This window comes from Ictidomys tridecemlineatus, chromosome 12 (assembly GCF_052094955.1).
Source record: "Ictidomys tridecemlineatus isolate mIctTri1 chromosome 12, mIctTri1.hap1, whole genome shotgun sequence".
NCBI classification, from domain to species: Eukaryota; Metazoa; Chordata; class Mammalia; order Rodentia; family Sciuridae; genus Ictidomys; species Ictidomys tridecemlineatus.
Window position 1 is genome coordinate 44,297,507 of NC_135488.1, and position 27,674 is coordinate 44,325,180.

Consider the following 27,674-nt stretch of genomic DNA (forward strand, 5'->3'; position numbering starts at 1 on the left):
AGACACCTGTCCCTCTCCATCTCAGGTTACTAGAGGCTTCCGTGAGTCACTTCAATTCCTCAGGGCCTTAGTCTCCCCCAGGGTAACCGTGTTCCCGTCACCACCCACACAGAAGTGAAGAAGGCACACTGGCTGACCAGGAAAGGCCCAAGACTCCAGACACACCAGGAAGAAATACTGTAGCCCCCTTATCTGGGGGTCTCACTCCCCAAGGTTCCAGCCATTCCTGGTCCACCCAAGCTTTGTGCCATCTCACATCTACTCAGGAAGCAGAGTGTCCAGCATAGTGAGATGTTTCATGGGAGAAAGAGAAAGAGACAGAGAGAGACCACATTTACTGAATGTTTATTGCAGTATATTGTTACAATTGCTCCATTGTATTAGTAGTTATCATTGTTAATCTCTTACTATGTCTAATTTACACATTCACCTTTATCTTGAGTAGGTATTATAGGAAAAAACATGGTGCATACGGGGTTCAGTACCATCTGGAGCTTCAGGCATCCACTGGGATCTCACACTGTGTCCCCCTGTAGATGACAGGATGCCGCAGCTCCGGAGACCTGTGATGCATGTGTGCCTCTGGGCTAGATCAAGTACCACTGAAATTGTCAGGCTGAGTTTCTTCTCAAAGAATATTTAGATCTAACTCATTCACCCACGTTGCTAATCACTGACTCTCTAGATAAAGTCCTCCAAAATTCTGAGATCAGGTCTTATAAAGATAGAAACAAACACAAAACAAAAGGCTAACACAAGCATCTTTACCCCACATCCAGGTCTATTGACTCACTAGAAGTTCCCGCTGAAGAGCTTGAAAACACGTCAGCCAAACTTCTAAAAATGTAGCCAAGATGGTTTGTTTGTTAAAAGAGAGATGTCCATGGCCTTTATCAAATTATCACTGCTACGGGTAACCCTTACTAATCTTTTTTTAAAATATGTGTCCATTTTTGCAAATCTCTAAGCACAGCAATGAAATCATTCCACCTGGAGAACCCTGCCCAGCATTCAAACATGTGAGATGTCATCTTTTTGAGAAAGAGAGTTTTCACATAAGACACAAAATATATTTTAATAAAAGTAATATTAAAATATGCTAGAGTCATCCATTAAGGTTATTACAGCTTGAATTAATAATACATCTTGAACACTTTTAAACAGAAAGAAACTTCAAACCCACATGGGGTTGGGGGCGGGGTGGATTTTTGACCTAAAAGTAAAGTTCTGGAATTGAATTCTCCAACAGGCCTGGGTCTCCCATAAATCAGAGGTTTTCCAAAAATACTTTTTCTTCTGATGAGTTCGGATTTCTCTTCTACAACTAGTCTCAACTGAGGTCCAGTGAATGCCATCAGAATAAATAAGTAGTCACTGGAGAATTCATTTCCTGAAATTCACAGGCATACTAGGAGCCCCGTAGAGAGGACACGCCCCAACTTGTCCCCTACTTCCTGAAAAGGACACTGCATCTGCTTTCCTGCCTCTTTGGGAGGAAATGACTGGGAAGGACAGGGGAGTTCCAAATCAGAACAAGGGGGTTCCCCAGGTTCTCTACAAAGCGTGAGAGGAGTCCAGATTTTCTGCTCCCAGAGATGAGTGGCCCCTGCTCCGAGCTGGCTGGCTGGTGTGGCCAGGTTCCAAGCCAGGCACTGTCATACGAGCTGCCCTCAGCCAGCCTGCAGTCCCCAGCTTCTCCAGCATTGGAGGACAGACCTCCAGGACAGACCAAGACCTGGAGGGTGAGGGGATGGAATGGGGAGCAGGTGCAAGGGGAACCGTATTGTACTTCAAATCCTCCCTGAGGAATTCTCATGTCAGAGAGGTCAAGGAGGAAAGAAGTGACAAGCATCTGATGAGAAGGTCCCTTGATTAGCTTCTTGCTTTTGAGGACTATCCAGAAGTCGAGTCCTTGCTCTCCTCTCACTCTCCCCACGAGGCAGAAAACACGTTGAAAGGAGGAAAGGCGACAGGGGGCGCTGTGTAAGAACAGGAGGAACCTGGAGGGCGCTCTGCTGGGGGGGCGGGGGGGAATTAACCAGCCACAGGTGCTGCTCCACTGCACCTCCGTGAGGTCAGACTCACAGTCCAGAAGAAGACTGGCAGTTGCCGGGGTCTGGGGGTGGTGCTTATTTGTTGGGCACACCATTTCAGTCTGCAAAGATGGAAAGGCTCCGAGGTGACAGGTGGTGACAGTCGCACAGCCAGTGGGCATGTGCTTGATGCCATTGAAATGTCCACTTAAAAAATAACTAGGATGGTCAATTTTTAGGTTCATCTGTTTTTGCCACAATTCAACGTTTTTAGAAGCAGGTGTTAAATAACAAATACTGAATGAGGGCTGGGTGCTAAGTCACCTTGAAATGTCAATTCAAAGAATGGAGAGGGCTCTGGAGCTCCTGCACCAGACACTCCAGGGGCACAGGCCTGCGGGACCTGCTCCCTCCTGGCCACCCTGTCCTCCTTCCACGTGGGACCACTGTGGCTGGGCCTGGCCTCCTGTCCCTGGGCTGACTCACTTCCAGCCCTGGATAGCTCTTCCTTAACACGGGCCGCTGTTTAAATCTTGGGATCATCAAACATGGCTGGAGAGGGTTCCACTGTAACTAATATCCTCAAGTTAGGTTTTGCAAAGTAGTGAAGAGGCCTGACAGCTAATTCTGAGTATTAAAAATCGTTGGCAAATTGTTAGATCATAAACTAACCTTTGAGAAGAGCGCACTCACTAAGGGAAAACACATGTTGCTTTCCTCCGACCAGAATGACTCCACCTCCTGCGTCCAAAAGGAAAAACCAAAAAGAATTCTTACTCCTTGCCAGGCATGATGACACACATCTATAATCCCAGCAGCTGCGGAGGCTGAGGCAGAGGATCGCAAGTTCAAAGACAGCCTCAGCAACTTAGTAAGACCCTGTCTCAAAATAAAAAACAATAGGGGCTGGCTGGAGATGTGGCTCAGTGGTTAACTGCCCCCAGGGTTCATCCTCTGGTTTAAAAAAGAAAAAAAAAATCTCACTTATTTTGGTTTGGCAGGTAAAGTCTTTCAAAGGACAGGGTCCCCTGGGTGGGTGACCACAGGACACTCATAGAGGTACCCCTGGGGGTCTCCCACTGTTCTAGCTGACCGCAAAGTAGCTTCCGGGGACACCAGGCCAAAACTGTGGTGACACTGTTTGCCTGCCCTGGAGGAGCGAGGAAGGGGGACTCCAGCACCTCAGATACTGCTGAGGAGCAGAGCCCTGGGGACACTGGTGGGCAGAAACAAAGTGTGCTTCTGGCCAGTCTTCCTCAAGTCACTGGCTCCCCTCCCGCCATCCCTAGGCTACCCCAGCTCCAAGTTCAGAACTCACAGTCAAGCTTTCAGACTCTATATCCACTCGACAGACCTCTGTGTCTCATTCCCATGGGGCCGCCATGCCACATGCATCCCTTGCTCAGTGAGAGCTCACCAGTCTCCAGGACCCGTTAACGGGCCCCCGGAGAAGTGATGTCTTTCCCTAAAAAACTAAGTCTGATCAAGACCAACCAACCAAGCAGTGCAAAGAGCAAGCCTTGGGGCAGACAGCCCAAATGAAATGCACCCTTGGCCAGCCACGAGATACCAAGAGGGGACAATTCTCAGTCAGCGGCCGATGAGCCCCATCTTGGTCTCCATTTGCCGGCTGGGAAATTGCAGGGTACGAGCTTCAGCCGCTGGACTGGAGGAAGGCGGGAACCTTTTGGGCGGCATGTGGTATCTCACTCTTTTCCAGAACTTGGTCTTGGCACACTGCGATGACTCTGTGAGGTCCCCCGTCCACTGGATGGCCCCGTGCTTCTGTCTCATGTACTGAATCGACTCTGGCATGGTGGTATAGTCCTCAATCTTCTCCAGTTCAATCAGGATGACCTTCATCCCAAGCTGGATGAGGGCGTTGTAGACGGCAATTTGTTCTTCTGACATGTTCTTTAGCAGACCAAAGCTGGGCGACTCGGGGACTATAATGAGGATCAGCCTCCTGCACAGCTTAATGTTTTCATCAATGACATGGGCCACAGCTGGAAACAAAGAATGAAGACTCAGAAGAGCTCAAGAGCAGAACAGCCTGGGTGGTAATGCTACGGAGCACATTAGAAAGGGTCACTGCGGAGAGGAAACGGCCTTTAAAATCAGCCGGATCTGGGCAGGAATGGATTCATGAAACTTGAAGCCTTCCTGGCTCTCTCATGACTTGTGTTTGGTTTTGTTTGGGGAAGTCTGTTGTTATGTCAGTTTCCCTAGCTAACAAGTATTTATCATGCCTAGCTTTGTATCCCCCCAGTTGCTGAAGGTCTGTTATCTATTACAGAATGAACAGATTTACAAAATAAATTTTAGAAGGACAGGAAAAACATAGTTAGTTCAAATGTTGTGTTAGTCTAACATTTGTATTTTCCTTTTGTTCTTTACAGCTATTTAAATAACCAGAATTTATGTGACTAATTTAGAAACCAAATAACACCCACTGACGATGGCTTGCGGGGCTGGGGCCGGGGTGGGGAGGCGGGGAGCCTGGCTCTGCAGATATTTGGTGTGCAGTTGTCTCCAAGGGGATCTAAGAGTAGACTGTCAACCTCCCCAAGGACCGGTTCTTTGGGTTTCTAGTGTCTGGACAAGTACACAGTGCATGGAAGAACTCAGTGATTAACTGCTCCATTAGTGAGCAAATGTATTTCCTAGTGAGCAAAAAACGGCCAGGTGCAATGGCACACGCCTGTAATCCCAGCAGCTCGAGAGGTTGAAATAGGAGGATCACAAGTTCAAAGCCAGCATCAGCAAAAACAAGGCACTAAGCAACTCAGTGAGACCCTGTCTCTAAATTAAACATGAATATAGAGCTGGGGATGTGGCTCAGTAGTCGAGTGCTGGGGAGTTCAATCCCTGGTACCAAAAAAAAAAAAAACCCCAGGATTTTAGATCATAGACATTTTGCTGCACAGCCCTCAAAGGAGAAGAAAGGAGATGAGAGGGAACTTCCGTGACAAATGTTGATGCTGTCCTAAGCTCCCTACTGGACCCCACTCAGGTTAGTTCTCGTAGCGGTGCTAAAGAAGCATCCCTATCCCCATTTTACAGAAGAGATAAGCGAGGTTCAGATACTGAATGAATTGCCCCAAACCTCATGCCAAAATGAAATGGGAGAAGTCTATTAAAAACTCCCACTTCTTTTGGATAGAAAAGGAGCCTGTGGAGTTGAGCTTCCTAAGTCAGCTTTAACATTACCTGACTTGTATATTTAAACCAATTGGGGAACTCAGTAGATAGACTCAATTACAGGAGGTCAAATGATGGTTTTCTTCCTTCAGTGTCTGAACCAAAGCTGTGTTCCTGGCTGCCTGTTCACGTGAACAGGTAAGCTACATCCTCACTCCAAAGGCGGGCTTGCAGGACTGCAACCAGAATCCCAGACAGGGGCAGCTTGAGGAGCCTTATGAGAGACGGCAGCTTGTTCCACCTGCCTGGGCTCCAGTCCCCGCCTTCCCAGGGCGCTCGGGGCAGGTGAGCAGAGTCTCCTTCCCTTTTTTCATTTACTATTGGGCTCCTCACTTGAAACGCACCTTGTCCGGGGAATTCATCCCTGCCGAATATGAACAACTTGTATCTGCACTGTCTCTCCAGCACCTCGGGCAGCAGCTTCAACACCAGAGTGTCCACATCGTGCCTCTGGCTCTCTTTTTGAGGCTTCGGGTACAAGACGTATGCATCATACAGCTTCCCGTCTGAAAAGGAAATGGGAGAAACTCACACAGTGATTCCTACGGAATCCCCTTCGGTGGACAAGGCGAACACCTGAGCTGCTGCCATGAAGCCCTCTGTCCTTGGGTTCAGTGACTTCTGTGTGTCCAGCCACCCACTTGGCCCTCACAGGCCACCGTAGCCCTACTATTTGAGAATGGGGCACCAACCCATCCCCACTGCATGAGAATGAAGCTGAGGCAGGACGATGACTTCATTCTGCAATTCCTCAATCCAGCCCAAGTCCTCTGATTTTATGGACGCCACTGCCTTTAAATGGGGCCCCAAACAAGAAGAGACTGAGGTTCTACCAACATCATCCTCAGCGCATGCTTCACCAGGGAAAGTGAGCCCAGTCCCTCTTGAGTTAGACCCACCAGTAGATTCTGTCAGTTCCGTTTTGCAGGCTGGCCTTGCAGTGAGAGAACGAGCCTTTGAGTGGACTGTGACTGTGCCTTGCAACAGCCCACGTCACCATCCTGAGAATGAGCAAGAATTCACCGAGAGCAGAACAGTCCCTCCGCTCAGGGCAAAGAGGAACTAGACACAGGACATAACTGGGCAGACCATTCACATACACAGAAGTAAAACAACCCGAGGCACTACAAGATGATGACAGCTAAGTGAACAGAAGAATCAGAAAGAAAGGAAAGTCCCCGTCCTCTGGAGGTCTTAATAAAAATTGCAAAGGACATGTGCTGGCAGCTGGATCATCAGTCGGCAGCTGGAAGTTTGCTGGGGCCCCTTTGGCTGCACTGATGATCCAGCTGCCAGCAAACTTCCAGTTGCCGGCTGATGATTGGCTCACAGTGGCCCCAGCAACATCTAGCTGATTGGCTCCTCTGCGGTGATGTTCATTGGGCTGTTTCCCTGCCCTTCAGACTGCCAGCTGATGATTGGCTCACAGCGGCCCCAGCAACATCTAGCTGATTGGCTCCTCCACGGAGCTGCTCATTGGGTGACTTCTTTGGCTCTGCCCACGCAACCCAGCCAATCGGCCTCAAGAGCAAGAGGATTGGGGGAGGCTGAGAGGCTGGTGTGGGAGAGAGAGGCTTGTGGAAGCTGGTGGTGGCAGTTGGGCTCTGAGGGTTTTTCCCTGGAGCTGTTTTGTTTGGCGTTTGTAGTTCTAAAAATAAAGTTAGTTTCTTTTTGACAAGTGGCTCCTGATTTTGACACTGGGCTCACAGTGGCCCCAGCAACATCTAGCTGATTGGCTCCTCTGCGGTGATGTTCATTGGGCTGTTTCCCTGCCCTTCAGACTGCCAGCTGATGATTGGCTCACAGCGGCCCCAGCAACATCTAGCTGATTGGCTCCTCCACGGAGCTGCTCATTGGGTGACTTCTTTGGCTGTGGCTCTCAACAGACATGCAACAGAGAGGGTTTTAAAGAAATGAGGGTCTGAGAGTGCAGGGGAAACAGGCACAAAGGGGAGCAGCTTAAGACGAGGGTGGGAGGGGAACACTGATGGCCTGTTCAGGAATCCTGGGAACCACACTGGGGTAGAGGGTGTGAGTGGAAGAAGAGCCGGTTACACCCAGCTGTGGGCATCTCATCGGAATAGGTGATTTCAAGCTTCAGGTTTTGGAAATTCAAAGCCAACCTAATGGGTACCAGGGGGACAGCCATTCTTCTCTTTTCTCTTTTTATGGGAGTTGGATGAACAGACCTGGAGAAAGGTTCAGAAATTAACAAGTGGAACCAAAATCTCTAGTTTCTGTGTAACAGTCATTAAAAAGTCTATTTGGACAGTAGTTAAAATGCATACTATTCTGGGTGACATGTTGCCTTCTCTTGTTCCATCAATTCCCATACCAACACTGCCCATCTCCAGGAGAGGGTCACCATTCTTGGCCATCCTGTGGAGAATGACAAGGCATGTGTACACACACATCTGTGCATGCTCCTGCAAACACATGCTCAGGCACATGCCGTCATACACATACATGCACATGATGCAATTGTACCATGCTTGCACATGCATGCACTTCTCCCCACCCTCGGCCATGAAGGACACTGGGTGATATTGGGGACTCTGGCTCCCTGCTCTACCTTCAGCACCAGGAGCAGGACCCTCCCTGCTCAGAAGAGTGCCCGATCAGACTTAGGTTAAATCTATGTTGTTGGACAGGGAGATTCTAGATCATGGGTGGATTCAGCCTTTTAATGGATGGGATCAGGGACATTCATTAAGGGAACAATTAATTTGTGTCTAGAGATGGCCAAAATCCAACACAACTGAACTTTCTGTGAAATCTTAAAGGTCTCCAGACTAGACCAGCATTGCAAATAGTGGATATTTTTCTGAATAAACTTTAATGTCCCACACTCAACTTCCTGAAACTAGAAATTTTTTATTAAGAGAGAAAAAATGAAGGAAAAAAAGAGAAAGATTTTGTAAAATGTTTATGTTTTTCAAAATTTTAGGAAGGAATTAAATTTTCCCATTCGAAAATTTGGTGATATTGATCCTTTTGTCTCTGAAAGAGGGTTGTTTGTGTTGGTGGTTTGCTCAACCCAGAGAATAGCTCCCCTGGTCTCTTAGCTATAGCTAACCCTCAGCTCCGTCACCACTCTGTCCCAGAGCCTGCCACTGGATTCTCCCTCTGCTCATTCTGCTTCTCCTCCCCGCCCCCACTGACTCTAATTTAAAACAAATAAGCAAACAAAAAAATGAACCACTTTTGCTAAGTGTCCTCTCTCTGATATTCTGTTTCTAAACAAGCCATCTGAGGATACACATTCACCTTGCTCTACAAACCCAGAAGACATTTGGGTGGCAAGAACTCGCCTTTCAAAAACTTTAAAATTCAAAATATAAAAATGTTCAACTTTTTTGTTCATTTTTTTTTCTTTCTAAGTTTTTTTTTTCTTTTCTGCAGTGCCAGGAAGTGAACCCAGCATTTCTCACCTGCTAGGCACATGATCGACCACAGAGCTTCATCCCTAACCCTCTGACTAATGCTTTTGAATAAAAATACTCTTTGCTGCCTTGTTTTAAAAAATGCAATGTGTTTTCATCACTTTCGATGGACCGATCCATAATTCACTGACCAGGATACTAAAAGATCATGCAGGGAACGGCATAAAGCTTATTCCCAATCAATCTTGTGCAACTGTGCCTGACTGTATTCTCCAAAGGCAGCCCCAGCCACATTTCTGGTCCTACATGTTCTTTCAGAATGTTGCCACACCCCTACAAAGAGGGGAATCTATTTCCACTTCTTTGAAATTAGGGAGGCCTCCATGGCTGCCTCACAATGTAGGAGGTATTGGAATTGGCAGTAGAAATCCAGGAGGCCTAGATTATACCAGAAAGCACAACTTTCCCCGGGTTCTCTTGCTCCTGAAATGCTCACCCTGGGAAAACAGCCACCATTCCATGAAGAAGCTCAAATGTGACACAAAGAGAGAAGACTTGAAGAGGCTCTTGCAAAGAGGGACTGAAGCCATCAGCCAACAGCCAGAGTCAGTTGCCAGTGGTCCAACTGGAACTGAGCTGGGCTGTCCCCACTGTGTCGTGCGTATCCCTGGTCCACAGAACCCAGAAGCAGAATGAAGGGCTATTTTACACCAGGACATTTTGAGGTAATTCGTTTCCCAGCCATAGCTAAAGAAACGGCAAATAACGATGGGCTGCCCACATCCTATTTCATCAAGAACATTTCAGACACACAGACCTACTGGTGAGCGTTCTGGGGACAATAAGCCCTATGGACGATCACACGTCCATCTCTCTATACTGGGGAGGTGACAGTTTATCCACATCCTGGCCAAGCGCCCTTCATTTTCTGAGGAGGTTCAACCTGATCTTCAATATTAAAGTTGGTGCATGTGCTCTTATTGATTGTTTGCCAAACACACACACACACAAATCTAACTTTTATAAACTAGTGTTTATGAAAGGTTGCCTAAATACTATTCAATTCTTGACTTTTCTCTCAATTTGATATTGTTGAATTTTAGACTTGATAAACCCAGAGCAGCAGAAAAAAAAATCGGACAGGTTCAATGTACCTTCATCTAAATGCCTTTAATGGTTTGGGGTATTCAGCTCCAGCATGCATAGAAGTCACTAGAAGGAAAGACACCTAAAATATGGTGGTACATTTACCACAGAAATGTCGCAGGCAGGGTTCTTTATATCACACCCTTTAAACAGAGCACATTCCCCCAAAAAGTCTCCCTTGGGAATGAGTCCCAGAAAACACCATGTTCTCTCATGAGCAATTGAAAGGTTTCTGCGAACAGCATATTAATAAATCTTGTAATTGCCTTTGCTTTAGCTTTGAAAACAAATTCAGCTTTAACAACCAAGACTTGTCATTAGCTCTACCTCCAGCTTATTTAACCTTTCTACCCTTTGTTCACTGTATCTGGTTTGGTTTTTTCCTAGTTCCTCTGCTCTCCATGCACCTTCTCCACACACCCACCTCGAGTATGAGGAGGCAGGTGCCATCCCTCCAGGAGCTTGGTAAACTAATCCCTCCATTCCTGTGCACACATGCCCACCTGCCAGAAGAGCTTGACCGAGGATGTACAGAATTCTCTGACTTCAGCCGGGCCTGAGAATGACTCACACGAAAACCACGAGTTAGACTCACCTAACTGTTCACCATGTCACACAGCTTGATGAGCCTCGTTGGGGAAGATGACTTATTTCACTTATGTAAGAGGACATCATTTCTCTCTCCCTCCCTTGTCTCTGCCATCCATTACCCTGTTTGTTCCCAGATGGCTTAGAAAATATCCTCAAGGGAAACAAAGCCGTAAACGAGATCAGAGTCTATCACCAGCTCGTTGTGAAAGCCAACCCTTGTATTACAAGGTAGCGAGGTGTAGGCAATTTAATCACAGAGCACACACATTCTTTCCGGCATTAAAAATTAAAGGGACCATTGGCTGCCTGTCAGCCCACTCACTGGTTGTGGGGCGACAGCCAGGTTTGGCCGTGGGTGGGGCTCCCTGAGTCTCCTCTGCTCTGCGCATCTGCTTGGCATGAGTCACTATTCCTTTTCTTCTTTTCCTGTTAACCTCAAATCACTGACAGTCAGCTTCACCATGCACTCTGCTCCATACCAATAATTCACAGCCAATCGTGCTCCTGCGAGTTCCAGTGAGTCAGAGAGAGACAAATGCCAAGGAGTCGGAAAAGCTAGACCTTCCAGAAAGACCACGTCAGCCAGGCGATCCTGTTAGTCAAGACGGAAAGCAGCCGAACCACTCCTATCTGTGTCAGAAGAAATAGGTGGTGGTGGACCCGATCCTCTTCTCAAAAAGGATGACAGTCACAAGCGCTTAGAGCAAACTCTGTGCTGACCGCAGCCAAAGCCAGATACACAGCCTCCCAGTCCATCTGCAGCCCTACGAGCGCTGCATGCTGCACGCCTGGCACACAAGGCCAGAGTTCAACATGGCACTTCATCACCCACCAGGCACCTGCTGCTCTCTATGTTGCTCGGGGTCTGCCGATGCTTCTCATTGTTCTATTTTCTTTTCTCTTTTTGGTACTTGAAATGGAACCCAGGGTCTCATACATACTAAGCAAGTGCTCTACCACTGAACTGCACTCCCAGCCCCTGTGGTGCCAATTTTTAATCCTGACTTTTAACTTGGAAGTTAGTCCCGGTTAGGACGTCTATATTTTATCCAGTAAGTGGACAGTAACTTGTACCATAATTTTCATATGAAGAGCAGGCACTTAGAGTAAACCGTGCTCTTGTACACATTAGCTACTTATAAAAACATGCTCTGGTCAGCTCTGCAAGTTTCTGGACTGGAAAGGTTTAACTGTGCACATCCCGACGCACGTCAGCTGTGCAGACTTCTCTTGGCTTTGTACCAATTTTTCCAAGCAACGAAAGAACATTAAAGCAGATTTATTACCTTTTTCAAGATCACATCCATTCTGAGACCAGAGAAAGAGAGAGAGAGTGCAGAGTCACAACCACACCACCCCCTGAAGAATCTTCTTGTCAAATAGCTCTGGCAGGAAAGGAAACGGGGAACTCAAATTCACACTCAGCTCCATCTCTCTTCAACATTGAGAGTTGGACACGGAAACCCCTTTGAGTAACACATCCTGGACCTAAGAGAGGGCAGCTCCTACTCCCCATAATATGAACAGTGCTCGAGTTGCCATGGTGCTGGGGACACATCACAGAAGGACAGCACTTTGCTCTTGGAGACAAAAAATCCCGGTGATCGTGGACAGATCTCTCTGAATCACTGTTTAAGTTTCAGGGAGTTCTAAATTTGCCGATAGCGTGAAAGTCAAGTTTGTGACATACGACAAAGTCTATTTGAAATGGTTATGCTGACGACAAGATACCGATTTTAAGGCATTTCTCAGAGAATATACACACACTTACCTTCCATGGCCTTGGTGGAACTGAAGGCACTCCGATACCAAAGTACAATGTCGATCTTAAAATAATTGTAGATGCATAGAACAGATGTGACCACAACGGCCAAAGCAATCAGCCCTCCTATCAGGTAAGCGCGGAAATCTGGAGCTACAAATGACAGCAAAATAACATCATCATAATCCAGAGAGTTGATTAAGCCCTTTATTCAGGGACATTATAGTATAAATTCCAAAGGAAAGTGTACTCAACATCCATGAGGACCCTACTTAAGTATTTCTTTAAAGAACAGGTATGGGAGTAGAGTAATCTGATCTGGGCCATGATTTTAGGGAGCCAATGGGCTCTGGGGCACTAGGAAGAGGAGAACTGCAGAAGTCTTCCTTCTCGTTCCCACTGCAGGACAGCTGCTTTCCAGCTCTGCATGTCCTGGTTCTACGCGGTCAGCACCAGACACTCCAGCGGTTTGTTTGAAACATTCCCCAGTGTTTACTGTATAGTCTGGATCCACGGCAGGTCCCGATGACAATCCTATATCACATTGCTCCCCCGTCACTGAGGAGCATGACTCCCGAGTCTCCCCGGAAGCCATCGCTGCTGCCTGAGAAGGAAGCCCTCATCCAGGCCTCTGGGTGCCAGGAGTCCAGGCTGGGGCCCTGGGTGAGAGACAGGTTCTGAGAGGCGGTACCAGTTCTGCTCTGCTTCCTGTGCAAGGATGGGGATGGACAAGCCCTGGGCAGAGCTGGCCAAGGAAAGGAGCAGTACCTCTGGGGCCCACCTCCAGGGAGCAAGGCCCCCCCCAAGCCCCCCACACACACACACACACAAAGAGGAAGAGCAGCGTCCCACCTCACCACAGCCAAACCTGGGAGCTGTGGTGAGGTGGGACGCTGCTCTAGGAAATAGGGAATTTGGAAAGAGGAAGTGGGAGAGAGGAAGAGAAATCCTCCCATTCCTGCCACCCACCTCACAAACCACTTCCTCACAGCCCCTTCCTGATCCTCCTGAAGATGAAGGGTCCCTCCCAGAGGGAATTCACTTAAAAAGAATATTTATTAAAGAGCTTATCACCATCTTCCCTAGGCCACACCATGTTGTAAGCATCACGAGGCCCAAGACTTTCTGTTTCCTGTTGCAGATCTTGAAATACGTGGCACCATAAGGCACAATAACAAAAAGCACATTTGGGGGCGGGGGTCATGGCTCCGAGGTAGAGAGCTCGCCTGGTGTGTATGAGGCACGGAGTTCGATTCTCAGCACCACATATAAATAAACTAAATAAAGTCCTTTGACAATTAAATATATATATATATTAAAAAATAATTTAGTTTAAAATAAAAAAGCACATTTGGTGCTCCCGCCCCCCCCCAAAATATATATATATTGATTAAGTGCCAATGCAGCCAGGTGGAAATGCTCCACACACTGGGGCCAAATCCCATCCTGACCCCATGTTATAACCGTGTCAGCCCTTCTTTCTCCTTCTTGAATCAACACCACCCCTCTTCCTTTGGGAGAATCCGTGTCTAGGGAGACCTAATGTACAACTCAGGGGTCTTGGTGTGATAAGCAGCCATGACAGGGTGACGATGGCCCCAATATTTATCAGATTCAAAGAGCCCCTGTGTCAGGTAGCAGGAGAGATACCCCAGGATTCTTGAGCTGGTCGTTCATGGCATTCAGGTGTGTTGATGCTCTGTGCTCTGCAAGTGTGCTGAAAGATGACACTGGAATGAGAAACTTCAAAGGGAGTATGGAGTCTGAAATAGGAGCAAATGGAAAACTCACTGCTGGTACGTCCGAAACCCTGTTAAAAATGGTATTTGTCACTCGAGTCCATGTGGCCACCATCAGCCTTTAAATTTGCCAATAGCATGAAAATCAAGTTTTTGAAATATGACAAAGTCTAAATGGTTGCTGAGGACAAGTGATCAAAAAATTTATGGAAGGGACAGATAATCTAAACAACTTTTTAGTGACTCTGTTTCAGACAAACTGGTAAGATTCAAATCTGGAGGTGTTCTCAGCAAAAAGAAGGAAGTCCAATGGAGAAGTTATAACCTTGACTTTGCCCCCAAGAAAACCAAGAAGCCTGGATTTAAGAGGGTGAGGTTCCTAAGAACTCAGGGCAAACAAAACAATATGCAGCTGGTTGAAGTGGTGCACGCCTATAATCCCAGCATCTCAGGAGACGGAGGCAGGAGGATCGTGAGTTCAAAGCCCAGTCTCAGCAAAAGCAAGGCGCTAAGCAACTCAGTGAGCCCCTGTCTCTAAAGAAAATACAAAATAGGGCTGGGGGTGTGGCTCAGTGGTCGAGTGCCCCTGAGTTCAATCCCTGGTGTCCCCACCAAAAAAGAAAACAAGCACATGACCAAAATTGCATTGCATATGAGATGTGAAATGAGTGTCAGGAGGAAGGAAGATGAATTCAGTAAACAAGAACTTCTCCACCTGCCTAAAAGGAAGAGACAAAATGTTAGATATGGAAATGAAAAACCCCAAAACAGTGCAGCCTGGGAAAAGGGAGTGGAAAAGAAAGCCATACGCGGATAGCTTTCATCTCTTTCCAGATAAATCCTTTTCAGAAGCTGGCCACAGGTGGGCCATTCAAACTTAGAATGATTCCTAGAGACTTGCAAGATAATCCCCTCCAGGTGCTGGCCACCAACCCCCAACCCCAAATCCCAAATACCCTGAGTGCCCAAACGGTCATGCTCACTAAAACACCTCTCAGTGTAACCTACATAACCCCAAAATTCTCCTTTGGCCAGTGGCTCATTTTCGACCAGGAAAGTAGGTCCACTGAAAGTGTAATCCCATTCCTGAATAAAAGGATGAAATGACCCGTGGATCCTACCCGCTGCCCCACGATTGACAGATGTTACTTGGGGAAAATATAGCACTCGCTCTTTTAATCCTGGATTTGGCCTCAGAAGCCTTCTGAGCAGTGCTTCTGGGTAGTCCATACTGACCGGTTAGGATTGGCATGGAAATCAGTATTGGCCAGATTCAGGTGAGGTTACTGAACAAGGAAGTCAAACTTCTAGGTTGAAGCAGATTGAAGTGGTAACTTCAGGTCTCATGGTATCTCCAAGGCTTCTCTTCTTCCCCTCTTTTCTCTGGGGTTGACCATGAGTTCCTGTCTCTGGCCTAAGCCAGTCTGCAGGTTCTGCCCTGCTCAGCGCTTGAAAAGCAATTCAGCCCTCACTGGCTTCAAAGTCGTTTCCTTTCTCAAAATATGAGGCCCAGAGAGGACCTGCCTTTGTCTGTGATCTATTTCATAGGGCAGACAAAGGAGACAGCCAATAAGTTAGTGGGAAGAGGTAGATGGGGGATGAGAATGCCAAGCCATGGAGGGTCATTTTTATCCCAGAGGGAAGGAGGTGGGACTAATGTTCAGGCAGGGGAGTGGGAGAGTTCCAGTCATCCTTGGAGAAGGTAATTCTACAACAGTCACCTGGAGATAAGTTGACCAGACAAAGTTCTCAAAGCAAGGAAGTCATTAATAAAATTAATATGATCATCCAAATCCATAATAGTCAACCAGAACCAGGATAGTAGTAATGCAAACAAACATACTTTTTTTAAGAATTCACTAAAACGCCAGGCTCTGTGGTCACTCTGCAAAATTATCCCTTGATTCTCTCCTACACTGTGATAGGCAACAGGAGGATGAATTGGTCCAATTGTATGGGAAAACAGTGTGACATTATATAGAAAGGCCCATAACACACTCTCATTAGGCCACTCTACTCCTAAAACTGTAGCAGAGAGGATATTCTGCATGCATACCAGGACACACATCCAGGAAGCTTCACAGTGGGATTATTGGCTAATAGTCTAAACTGGAAACAACTCAAATGTCCACGTGCATATATAGTAAAGTGGATGCATGATGATCTAGCTGTTCAAAGGAACAGGACACAGCCAGGAAAATGAATGAGCTACAGCCACATCTACATCACTGAGGTACCATCACAACCCAGACACCTACGAGGAAATGAAAGTCATAGGAAGGATTCATACTATAGAATCCTTTTCCTATAAAGCTCAAAAACAGGCAAAACTAAACTGTACTTTTTAGGGCTAGCAACACAGATGGGAAAGAAGAGCAATGACTTTCCTAAAAGTTGGAGAAGTGATTATCTAGGCAGGAAGGAAATGCCGAGGCTCTTTGGGTCTGGCAACGTGTGTCTGGTTGTTTTTCTTAATCTGGGTGGTAGCTTGGCATGAATCTGCTATGTGATTATTTGCTATGTAATATGTAAATCATATATGTCCTTTCTCATAGGTGTGTTATGTTTCACGATTAAAAAACTAAAAACCGAAATTCCAAATCAGTCTCAACAACAACCCTCCGTGGAAGGTCCCTTTATGACCATGACAACACTGTGGTCACACAACTCCTAAATGGTAAAGCCATGACCTGTGACCCTGGACACCTGGACCTTGCTGTCCCGGGTTGGAAACACTCCCCGTCTAGGTTAGCAGTGGAAGTGGACAGGAAGTCTCCCTAGAACTCGGCAGCTCACTGGGCCTCGGCCTGAGGGAAGAAGAGGAAAGGAGTGAGATGAGGCTCAATTACCTGGATGACACGGGGACACCATCAGCAAAGGTAAGAAGCACAGAGAACCGGGAGGTCTGAGAGGGTAGGCATGTCAGCCAAGGTGCCTGTGCTCTAGCACACGGGTGGAAAGGCAGGACACAGCGGGGGACATTGGTCCCTGCACAGGGCTGGCTCCGAAGCCGTAGAGAAAGTGAGGTGGTCAGGGGTGAGGGTGCAGAGAGAAAGTCAGCACTTAGGACAGGACCTCGGGAAGGGCACCGCAGAGAGAGACGGTGCACAAGACCCACCCGAGGCAAGTGGTGGAAACGGGCTCCTGATGAGAGGCCAACGGGAAGAGGAAGCGTGGGCAGTGGAGACGGAGAAGCTCCAGGCTCCTCCCTCCTGGTGTGACCACAGCGGTTCCTCCCAGGTCCAGGGAGAGTTGTGCAGCTGCCGTGTGCCCACGCAGAGCAGACGCAGCTGGGACAGAGGGATTCTGGCCTCCTGGTCACAGCCCAGGGAGAGAATGCACACCCAGAACCGCAGGACACTGGGCACACGTCCTCATTCCCCACTGTTCTAAGGAAGGCTGTGGACACACAAAATGTCAGGAGCTCGGCAGAAGCAGATGCACATCTGCTAGCTTCATACAGCAACGCCTGTGTTTTCTGTTAACTTCTAGAAAAAAACTTCTGGAAGGGTTTTAGCTAGATGCATAAGAACATAGGTTTAACTGATTACTAAGGAACACTGGCCATTCAAGCTCTCTGTTGTATATGAGTTATACACCCAGAGAGAGAGAGAGAGAGAGAGAGAGAGAGAGAGATTATACTAAAAGAATCAAGGAAAAAATGCCTTGGTAAACTACACAGCATTTTACAAGGTATCTCATACACTTCTCTTGTAGGTTATCAACTTAGTTGATCTCAAGGTAACTTAGTTGATATCACCCTCTGTTATTACTCTCAATTCTCTAGCTTTAAGACCTCCAATGCATCCTTTAAAAGCTCTATACAGTTGTTGAGTGGGGAGCACGCCTGCTCAAATATCAGAATCATATATATAAGTTTGCAAAGTTATGTGGTGAAAATATGCATAAGCATTTTATTTGCATAGGAAACGATTTGTCACAATCTAAAAGCTGAAAATCGCAACTAAATGGTCATACAAGTTGAACAATGAGGTTTTGTAAAGGAAAACTCAAGTTTCCTGGAATCTTAATGCATACATTGTCAATATATATGAATGTGGCATTTTCAAAGATGCTACTTTACCGCAGCCTTACTCCATGCAGAGTAGAAGGCACCAATTCTTCCCCAGGTGACACTCAGTTCCACCGCCCTGTGTCACCATTGCACACGTGACTTCCCCTTGTCTGTCAGATGCGTTTCCTGCCCAGCACGTTGAACATGCGGAGCAGTAGGCGACACACTGGGTCTTACCTGGGAGCGTTAGCATGAAGTAGGCTGTGGACACTCCGGCGTGACACATGAATGGAAGTCCGTAATCTTCCATTTTCACTTCTAAGAAGGTTATGTTTACCGTGTAGAAAATGTGTTCCGGGAAAGAAACATTGGTTCTATAAAAGAAAACAGTGGAGCGTAACGCTTGGGTCAGATGAACCCAACATAATTCATAATGTTTTTTTCTGGAGACAAAATTATGTATTTTCTCCCCGCCCCTGGAGAACACTTTCACCCTAAGAATTTTTTTTTTTTTACCCTAAGAATACTTCACTGAGCCACTCCATGAGGGGTATAGATTATGTGGTTCCAAATTTGCATTTTCTTCTGGATAGTGGCAAGGAAGTACGGTTCTGTTAGTGAGAGACATGATCTCTGCGCCCAAAAGCCCTGCTTCTCTAACTCAGCTCCACCTCTAGGCCCTGCACAAGCTCTATTGCCCTGAGGTCACGGGGCCCATTTTACACCACTCCAATCAGACCTTCAGACATTGAGTTTATACTCAATTCACTGGGAACTATGTCCTCTCTCCCCAAGAACTCCTGCCTTGGCTCTTGTTTTTACTATTTAATCCTCAAAGACCAGTGGTTCAGGATGTAACTGAATAGGAATAGGCTGGTTTCAAGCAGCAGTTGAGAGAAATGGACATTCTTTCACTGAGGCACGCTTCAGGTTTTGCTGCATAGCCCCTTAGGCCGGGCTCACCTCTCTGAGCCAGCTGCTTGGCCACACAGCACACTGCAATCTTCAAAAGTCAAAGCCGAGAGGAGCGGTGGCTGAGCAGGGGGCGGGAGCTGTCTGTAAGCAGCAGCAGTAGCAGCAAGTAGTAGGTGGAGACAGTCTTGCTAGGTTTTAGAGAAGCCAGAGGAACAAAGCACCTACTCGATTCCCTCTCTGATGCGCTTGGATTCACTGTAGTAGGTGTCCACCAAAGTACTGTTGACCCTCCAGCAGCGCAGGTTGGTGTTCTCCTTCGAGTCTGTTATGTTGCAGTCCACAATGAGAGTGGAGCCTAGAGCAACCAAATTCACAGATAGTCAGTGAAAAGTTCACCAGGTTTCAGTGACTCAAATTGGTGAATTCCCAAATGCATCTTCTTTTGAGATTTGAGTGTCTTGAGTACCAGAATTTCCCCAGCCCCGGGTCAGTCGGCTCTCTCCCCCTGGACAGAGATCAGGAGGGATGAGCCGGCTTCCAGGGTGTCTATGGTAAATTGAGTTGCACATGCTGCCGAATGCCAGCACTTCCCTACAATATCAGAGACACAAAGACCACCTGTACTCGAGCTGCAGCCGAGAGCTCTACCGTTTACAAAGCATTGTATACGGATTTTCTCCCTCAGTCTTCATATCTTGTAAACGATCCAACAAGGCAGAAGAAAGGGGAAGAGTTATCCCCGTGTTAGAGATGAGAAAATTGAAGTTTCAGACAGATGGACTGATTCGCCCAAGGTCGTAAGTGAAGTACAGGGAGAGACGAGACAAACACCGTTTTCTAATTCCAAATCCAGTCACATTTTTACATCAATAAATGTGGGCCCACACCCTTTGTCATCTCTCCCTTACCTGCTTCCACATACACTCACACATCTTGCTTAATAAATCCATGTTTTCATTTTACTTTGTCCAGAAGTCTCATAAATCGTACGTGCAGTTTGAAGGATAGTTCTTTATTCTAGGTGGCACTTTAAAAATGTCATGGATGGAGCTGGCAAATATCATGCTAAGCGAAAGAAGCCAATCCCCCAAACCAAAGGACAAATGTTTTCTCTGATCTATGCAGATGATAAGTCACCGTGAGGAGGGGGGACCAGTAGGGAAGAATAGAGGTACTTTGAACTAGGCAGAGGAGAGTGAAGGGAAGGGAGGAGGCAGGCTGGTAGGAAGGATCGTAGAATGAATTGAACATTATTACCTAATGTGCATATATGACTATGTGACTGGTGTGATTCACGTATAACCATAAGAATGAGAAGTTATACTCCATTTATGTATGATGTGTCAAAGTGCATTCCAATGTCATCTATAACTAATCAGAACAAATTGTTTAAAAAGTAAAAAAAAAAAAAAAAAAAGAAAGAAAACACAAGATAAGGCTGAAGTTATTTTCGGCTTTCAGAAATAGGACACATGGAGGTCCTAGGAACAGGACATTCAATCGGGGAGAAGATACATTAAAAAGACTAAGACATTAAAAAATGTATTGTTACTATACATAACACAGAGATAGAACCATGGAATCCAGTTAGTGAATTATGACAAAGCAAATATCCACCCCCGCCTCACTCCATCAGGAAGGTAGTGTACTCCAGAGCCCCAGAAGTCTCCCAGGCCCCTTCCCTACTTCACATTTCATCACTTGCAAGTTCATCCCTGAGCACCAGTTTCTACTGCTCAGCATTTTGCTGGTGAGACTCATCCATGCTGCCGGAGAGGACGGAGCACACTAACCCTCATTTATTCCTTCTGCCACGGCTGCATGCCGTTCACATTATTTCTGGTGTTTGTCTAGTGTGCCCAGGGCTCCTAGGAACTCTTTCCTTTTCCCCAGTATTGGGAACTGAAACCAGGGCTGATCAAGCCCTGAGCTGCATCCCCAGCACTTTATATTTTTATTTCGAGACAGTTTCCTAAGAACTTGCAATTCTCCCTCCTCCACCTAGTGAGTTGTTGGTGGAGGTGCCCGCCGGGGAACTCCCTTCTGCGTGTCCCCTGGGGCACAAGCAGACATTCCACATACAATACTGGTAGATCACAGATCACACATCTCTTCGGCTTCACGCGATGGCACAGCTTGGCTTTCCACAGCAGGGCAGGGGCCTTCTTACACTTCACGTGCTCAACAGTAGCCGGGGTGCCCGGTCCGTTTCAGTTTTGCCACCTTGTCATGTGCATTTAACATTTTAGCTGGCCACGGTGGTGCACACCTGTAATTCTAGCAGCGTGGGAGGCTGAGGCAGGATTATCTCAAGTCCAAAGCCAGCCTCAGCCACTTAGTGAGGCTCTAACCAACTCAGTGAGATCCTGTCTCTAAATAAAATATTAAAAAGGGCTGGGCATGTGGCTCAGTGGCTAAGTGGGTGCCCCTGGATTCAATCCCTAGTACAAAAAAAAAATTAAATTAATGTTTTTGTTTTATTTAGCACACAGCTTCCATTATTCCTGTTAAAACTTCAATTAGCAGTCTTATTTCTGTACATAGAAGGGATTTTTTTCTTTCTTTCTTTCTTATTTTTAAGATTTTTTTCTTTGTTTTTGGTTTTCCACAATTTTGCTATGTGTATCCAGGTGTAGTAGTTTTAGTTTTATGGCCTTGCTTGGGATTTTTTGTTTATAGAATCTTTTGGATTCGTGTTCCTATCAGTTCAGAACATTCTCAGCACTAACTGGGATTATATAACTATATAACATTGCCTCTGCCTCCATAGTCTGTCTCTCTCTGTCTCTCTCTCTCTCTCTCTCTCTCTCTCTCTCTCTCTCTCTCTCTCTCTCTTTTTATTTGGAGTGGGGGGGAGGGGATACCAGGAATTGAACTCCGTGGCACATACTGAGCCACATCCCCAGCCCTATTTTGTATTTTCTTTAGACACAGGGTCTCATTGAGTTGCTTGGCACCTCACTTTTGCTGAGACTGGCTTTGAACTCACAATATATCTGTATTTTCTATTCCTTTGTCTCTCTATGCTTAATCCTAAATTTTTTTCCACCTATATTTTAGCTTAATCATCCTCATTTTTAACAAGTCTAAAATGCTTTTAAAACCTTTATTGAGTTTTATTTGGGGGGGGTGGTTGTACTGATAAGCTCTGAATATTTTATTTGTTCTTTTTCAAATCTGATCTGCTATAACTTTGCGTTTCAAGTTTTCTTTAGAAAACTTCAATCCTGTCTTTTCTTTCCTTAAACAGATCACAGACAATTTTTTCTAAGACACGTGTCTGATATTTCTCTATCTGAACCCCTGTGACCGTTTCTATTGTATATACCTTATCCAGGTATATATTACTGGGCCCAAGGTGTAGACATTTCTCACGGTTCTACATATATATTGGCAAGTAAGCTGTTCATTCATTTCCCATTTAACAGCCGTTTCTTGAGCATCTGCTACATTCTCGTCTCTTTTTTGAGCCCGGGTGAATCAGCAGGGAAGAGAACAGACAAAAAGCATGCTCTTCAGGAGCCTTAGCTCAAACAGAGCCAGAGATACTAAAGAAAACTTTAAAAGTATGTGAGAGTAAAAAAGTGAATTTATGAAAAGGGTTGGGAGGGTAGGGGGTGGTTGCATGAGACTCTCTAACGAGGTGGACAGGGGAGCTGACTCCCCACAGATCTGATGGAGGCGAGGGAACAAATGGCATGGATGGCTGGAGAACAGCATCCGAGCTGAAGGGACAGCAAGCAGAACCTCTGAGGTGGAGCTGTGCTTGGGCTGTTGGAGCAGTGGGAGCAGGGGGTAGGCTGGGAGGAGGAGGGTCAGGATGAGGGCGAGAGCTCCTGAGCATGGGGCGGGAAGAGGCAAGCCACCAAATGCCACGCTGGGCCCCGGGAGGACTTGCACCTTCTTGCGAGCGAGATGGAAAACCTTTGGAGGGTTTCAACCTGTTTTAAAGAGATCGCTCGTCTTCATTATCAGCAAAGGGGGAGCACGCTCTTCATGGTACCCTTGCTAATAAAGGGTATCACGTGCTTTTCAACCCTCGCCGATTTCATAGGTGGATACACTTTAATGTACACTTCTTTTATTGGAAATGAATATTTTTAATATTTTGTTGGTTTTTTTCCCTTGTGTGAATTATTTATGGCTTCACTCAGATTCTGCAGTTTTTTTTTTTTTGTTTCATTTGTAGATGGGCACAATACCTTTATTTTATTTATTTATTTATTTATTTAATGTGGTGCCTCACACATGCCAGGCAAGCACTGAATCACAACCACAGCCTCTGCCCTTTAGTTTTTAACTTTACTATTTTCTCTATATACAGATACTTGTATTTTGTTTTGTTTTTCATATTTTTAACTTTCAAATATTGAACAAGGAGTTTATATGTATTCAATGTACATAGTATGAAACACTTGATACACATATAGAATGTGTGTATGTATGCACATATATATATTATAATGTTCACTATGATCAAATTAAGAAATACATCCATCAGACTTCCAGAACTGGTTCATCCTTTTTTTTCCCCTTAAATATTACTCTTTATATATTTTAAATTGGTGAATTTTATGTTATATGATTTTTAAAATTTTTATTGGTGCATTATAATTATACATATTAATGGATTCATTATGCTATATTTCTATGTGCACATAACATAACTTGATCGATCTCAGCCTCTAGTATCTTCCCTTTCCCTCTCCTCCTCCCTCCCCTTGATTTGCTTGCTCTATTCTCATGATCTCCATTATTTTTATTATTATTATTTTAATTAGTGCATTATAATTATATAAATATAAAGGTGTATAGATGCCGGATATATTTTGTTACATTCATGCAGGACATAGCATAATTTAGTAGATTTCATTCCCCAGTACTTCTCCACCCCTCCCCTCCTCCCTGTCTCTCTCTCCCCTTCCTCTGCTCTTTGGGTCTCCCTTCTATTTTCATGAGATCCCCTTTATTTAATTTTATTTATTAATTCCTTCTTTTTTCTCGCTCTCTCTAGCTTTCACATATGGGAGAAAACATTTGAGATATTTGCATGTTGTTCCATCTTTTAACTTTTGATTCCCCCCCACACACACACACTGGTTTTATGCATAGAAACTATGATATTCTGGTATTTGCTAATTTTATAATTCTTATGGTTGGATGAAAAATGGATCCAGAGAAAATAGAATCCATTTCAATTTAGTAATTACATGAAATAAATGTCAATGGACGTGGGGAAAATAACCCTAATCATGCAAAGCACTTCAAGATGACATGCCAAACATATTCTTGAAGGGAAATGCTGGTGCTCTGGAGACGGGAGATGCTGGGATTACCCAACAGCTGTTTGCCCGTACATAATCACCTGTGGCAGTTGTGTCCCAAGAGAAAATAGGCTTTACAGGGCCTGCTGAAATAACCAACAAGGCTAGAGGAAGTATGTTAACATCAAGATCATCTACTATTATTTCAGGCCTGTGAAATGATACTGGCTTTGAAAGTTTCTTTTGTATTGGAATAACCCCTACAGAAGAATTGATAGTGTTTATAGCATTTTGGATAATGAACTTTTTTTTTCTAAGTAGATATTCATAGGTCATATAAAAACAATTATATATTTATCTTCCTCCTAAAAGACTCCTGCTTTTTAGCTAAGTATGTCAGAATTTCCAGAGACAGGAGTGGGAGATGAAGTCAGGCAACCTTGTGTTTACGAGATCGCCAAGGGAATCCATGCAGTGAATACATAGACCCAAGCATCCACTATAGTGGGCATCCATAGTTCCTTAAAATTCAAAAGCACTTCTAAATAAAGGCCTAGGACCTTTTCAACAGATTTCATCTCTTTTCTGTTCACAGTTTCATAAGCTTCGCATCCCCAAGTCTTCTATTCAGGTTTGCTGGAATTTCGAGAAGGAGATTTCTGGAAGTTTACCTCCCTTCCACCCGACACCCATCAACTCTTCCACCCCTGAACCAACTATGGGATTTACCATTCTACTTTTTTTTTTCTTTTAGTATATTCGTTATTTTCTACTTTTATCTTTTTTTCCTTAGTTGTTCTTTTTTTTTAGAGAGAGAAATGGTTATTTATGTATTTTAATTATTTCTCCACTTGATTATGATCATATTTAAAAATACAAACTTGTTTAGAGTACAGTAGTGGTCACAAGCCAGGAAGTTCAATAAGATATATTCTCACTGTCATTATTTTCTAAATACTCTTGAACTCCAGCTTTGGTTTAACCTCTACCCAAGAAAACAAATAATTAGGAAATGAGCTTGTTGTTAATTTCTCTTTTATAAAAATTTTTAAAGGTTTTAAATGACAGTTAATAATTATATGTGATAATACAAATTAAAATGTGATTTTTGATATGTTAACAATGTGAAATAATCAAATCAAGCTAGTTAAAAATTCCATCATCACATATTTAATGAGGGAGTTTTCATTGTTTTGATTTTAGTTATGACTTTCTAGGCTGACTGCATTTTGATTACCCCATGTGGTCAGTGCAGTTTCCTCTTTGGGGACCCTGCATTTTTCACAGATATTTATGAGAGTGATCTATTAAATACATTTGCATGTGATTTCGCTGAAATGTTTTAGATTCTTATTTGCCTAATAAATCTGAGTATATTAAAATCTCCCACCACCATTGAAACAATAATATTGTCTTAATTGTATTGTCCTTAGATTTCTGAGACTTTTAGCTTTATATATTTTGATGTACTGCTGTTTAATACATAAAAGTTTGAATTTTAGGACACATTGTAATTTTGATTAATATAAAGTGATTCAATTTGTCATGGTCGGGGGAGGAATTCTTAAAAGGTTATTATCAGACTGAAGTCAAGCAACTTGATCATTCATGTTAACTTCTGCAAGTATCCTGCTTATGCAATTATTTTTCATCTTTTAGGTCTTGCATTTTTTCCATATGTATCTTTTGAAAAGAGAATGTTATTAAATTTACAAAATTCTAATTAAATTTTAATATTTGATTCAATCTGAACACCTATGTTTTAATGGAAACTTTAACTTGCTTTTTCTTTTTGAGAAAGTACTTAAGGTTTTTTTTTTTTTTTAATTTTACTAGTGACTCCCTTTACATTTCAAGGAATAACTTGAACCACCTTTTCTCTACGTAGAGGCAATCTTTTTGTTCTTATCCTATAAAAATGAAGGAATATAATATGATCACTTCCACATTAATGTTCTTCCAGTGTTAGATAATAAAACCCAGAATTCCCAATCAACATTATTTAGTTGTAGTTTTATATTATGTGTTGTCTTTTTCAAGAGTTATCTTTACATTTTCATCACCTCTACACAAACAGATTTACAGTAACCATCTAGAACTACAGTGATCCCCCGACCCTAAGAACTCCAATATTGTAACTTCCCCAAGCACCAGCTCTGTTTGTCTTCATTTTGATGCCTCTCCTGATCAGCAGGTATATCCAAAGCCGGGAAATGGATGTGTAAGGGATTTGTCTCCACGATCGAAATTCAGAATATTCACTAGACAAAATATGTGGACATAGTGAGTTGGGCCCTCAGTGATGTCAATGAGTTCCATAATTTTACTCACCAAGTTGTACTTCAATGGAATTGTTTTTTGGATAAATTATTTTAGGAATTCTTCTTTCATTTCCAACTCTTCCTGCTAAGAAATCAAATCCACAGTCAATGGCATTAGAATACTATATGATGCATTCCCAAATACCATAACATAATAGCAAGAAGCACATCAGAGAACAGATCAATAAACACTGGTCAAGAAAAGACAAAACCTATGGTGTGAGAAATTATTCCATAAATTTATATATATTTTTTTCAACTGGGAATAACTAAATTGCTGAGGAGGGAAAAAAAACTAGAAGTTGAGTTACCAAAGGAATTTCCCTCATTGTATATTTGGTATAAATGTAAACTAATGAGACGGTATAATAAAAACCTCATTACTTATTAATCCAAACACACTTTTCAAGTTCTGGCTAGTTAGAAATGATGTCCCCAACTTATCAGTATCTTCAGTTCCATTCCTCTTTCTTTCTATCATTTTGGTGTTCTTTTCAATCCTTTTCTGTCATTTTCTAGCTCTTTAATCTATACCACTCCCACTTTATGCTTGTCTCTCTGGATTGATCCTCTGGATCCCATGCTCCTTGGACTTTCCCACTCCTTCCCTTCCCAATTTGCCCACTAAAAGTTAACAATCCCCTGCTTAGTCCCTCATTCCTTCTATAGGGGTAGGATGTGGAAATGTAATGAAGGAAGCTAGGGGAGAATGCAGAAATACATGCCCTGTACGATGGCCATAACAATTGTGCATTCTACAAACTATTCCAACTCAGTATCCCCAAATAGCAGCTATCGCCAACTAGTCCCCAAACCCTCACTCACTGGATCACACACATGTCAAATCTGGAAGTCATTCTAGGAACCAGCTTTTCTTTCATCCTCCTCAATTTCATCACCAGTGCAACAAATTTTACCTCCAAACATTTCATAGCCTGTGCCTCTGTCTCCACTTTTAAGTCATCTTATTCTCTACTCTTTTCCTGGACAATCTCATCCACACTTGCGATTTTCAGTTACCACTTCCAATGGCTTTGAAAGTCATATCTCCAGACCTTCCTTTAAGCCCCAGACTCACAAAGGACATGGCTTTCTCTACATCTCCTTTGGGATTTCTCAAAGGCACCTCACACTCAGCCTATTAATGACCAAACTCATGATCTGACTCTTAAATCTGTTTTGTTCAGCCTCATGACTCTGCGCTTGTACCCACCCAGAAGTTGTTTAATGGCAACATGGCAAAGCTTATGTATAAATGGCCCCTTGAGCTTGCCCCTGTTTAACTCCACGTCCTCAGTTTCCTC

General features: G+C 44.4%; 1 protein-coding gene across 1 annotated transcript in view; it reads right to left on the reverse strand.

Annotated features, from left to right (window-relative positions):
- Positions 1–328: 328 nt before the first annotated feature.
- Positions 329–27,674, reverse strand: part of Il1rl2 (interleukin 1 receptor like 2) — a 41,781-nt gene continuing 14,435 nt past the window's right edge. The window contains 7 exon segments of the mRNA XM_040270832.2: positions 329–3,707; positions 3,709–4,039; positions 5,579–5,740; positions 12,126–12,269; positions 18,108–18,244; positions 19,011–19,140; positions 26,381–26,455. Of these exon segments, the coding sequence (XP_040126766.2) occupies positions 3,620–3,707; positions 3,709–4,039; positions 5,579–5,740; positions 12,126–12,269; positions 18,108–18,244; positions 19,011–19,140; positions 26,381–26,455 (1,067 nt within the window). The 3' untranslated portion in view covers positions 329–3,619.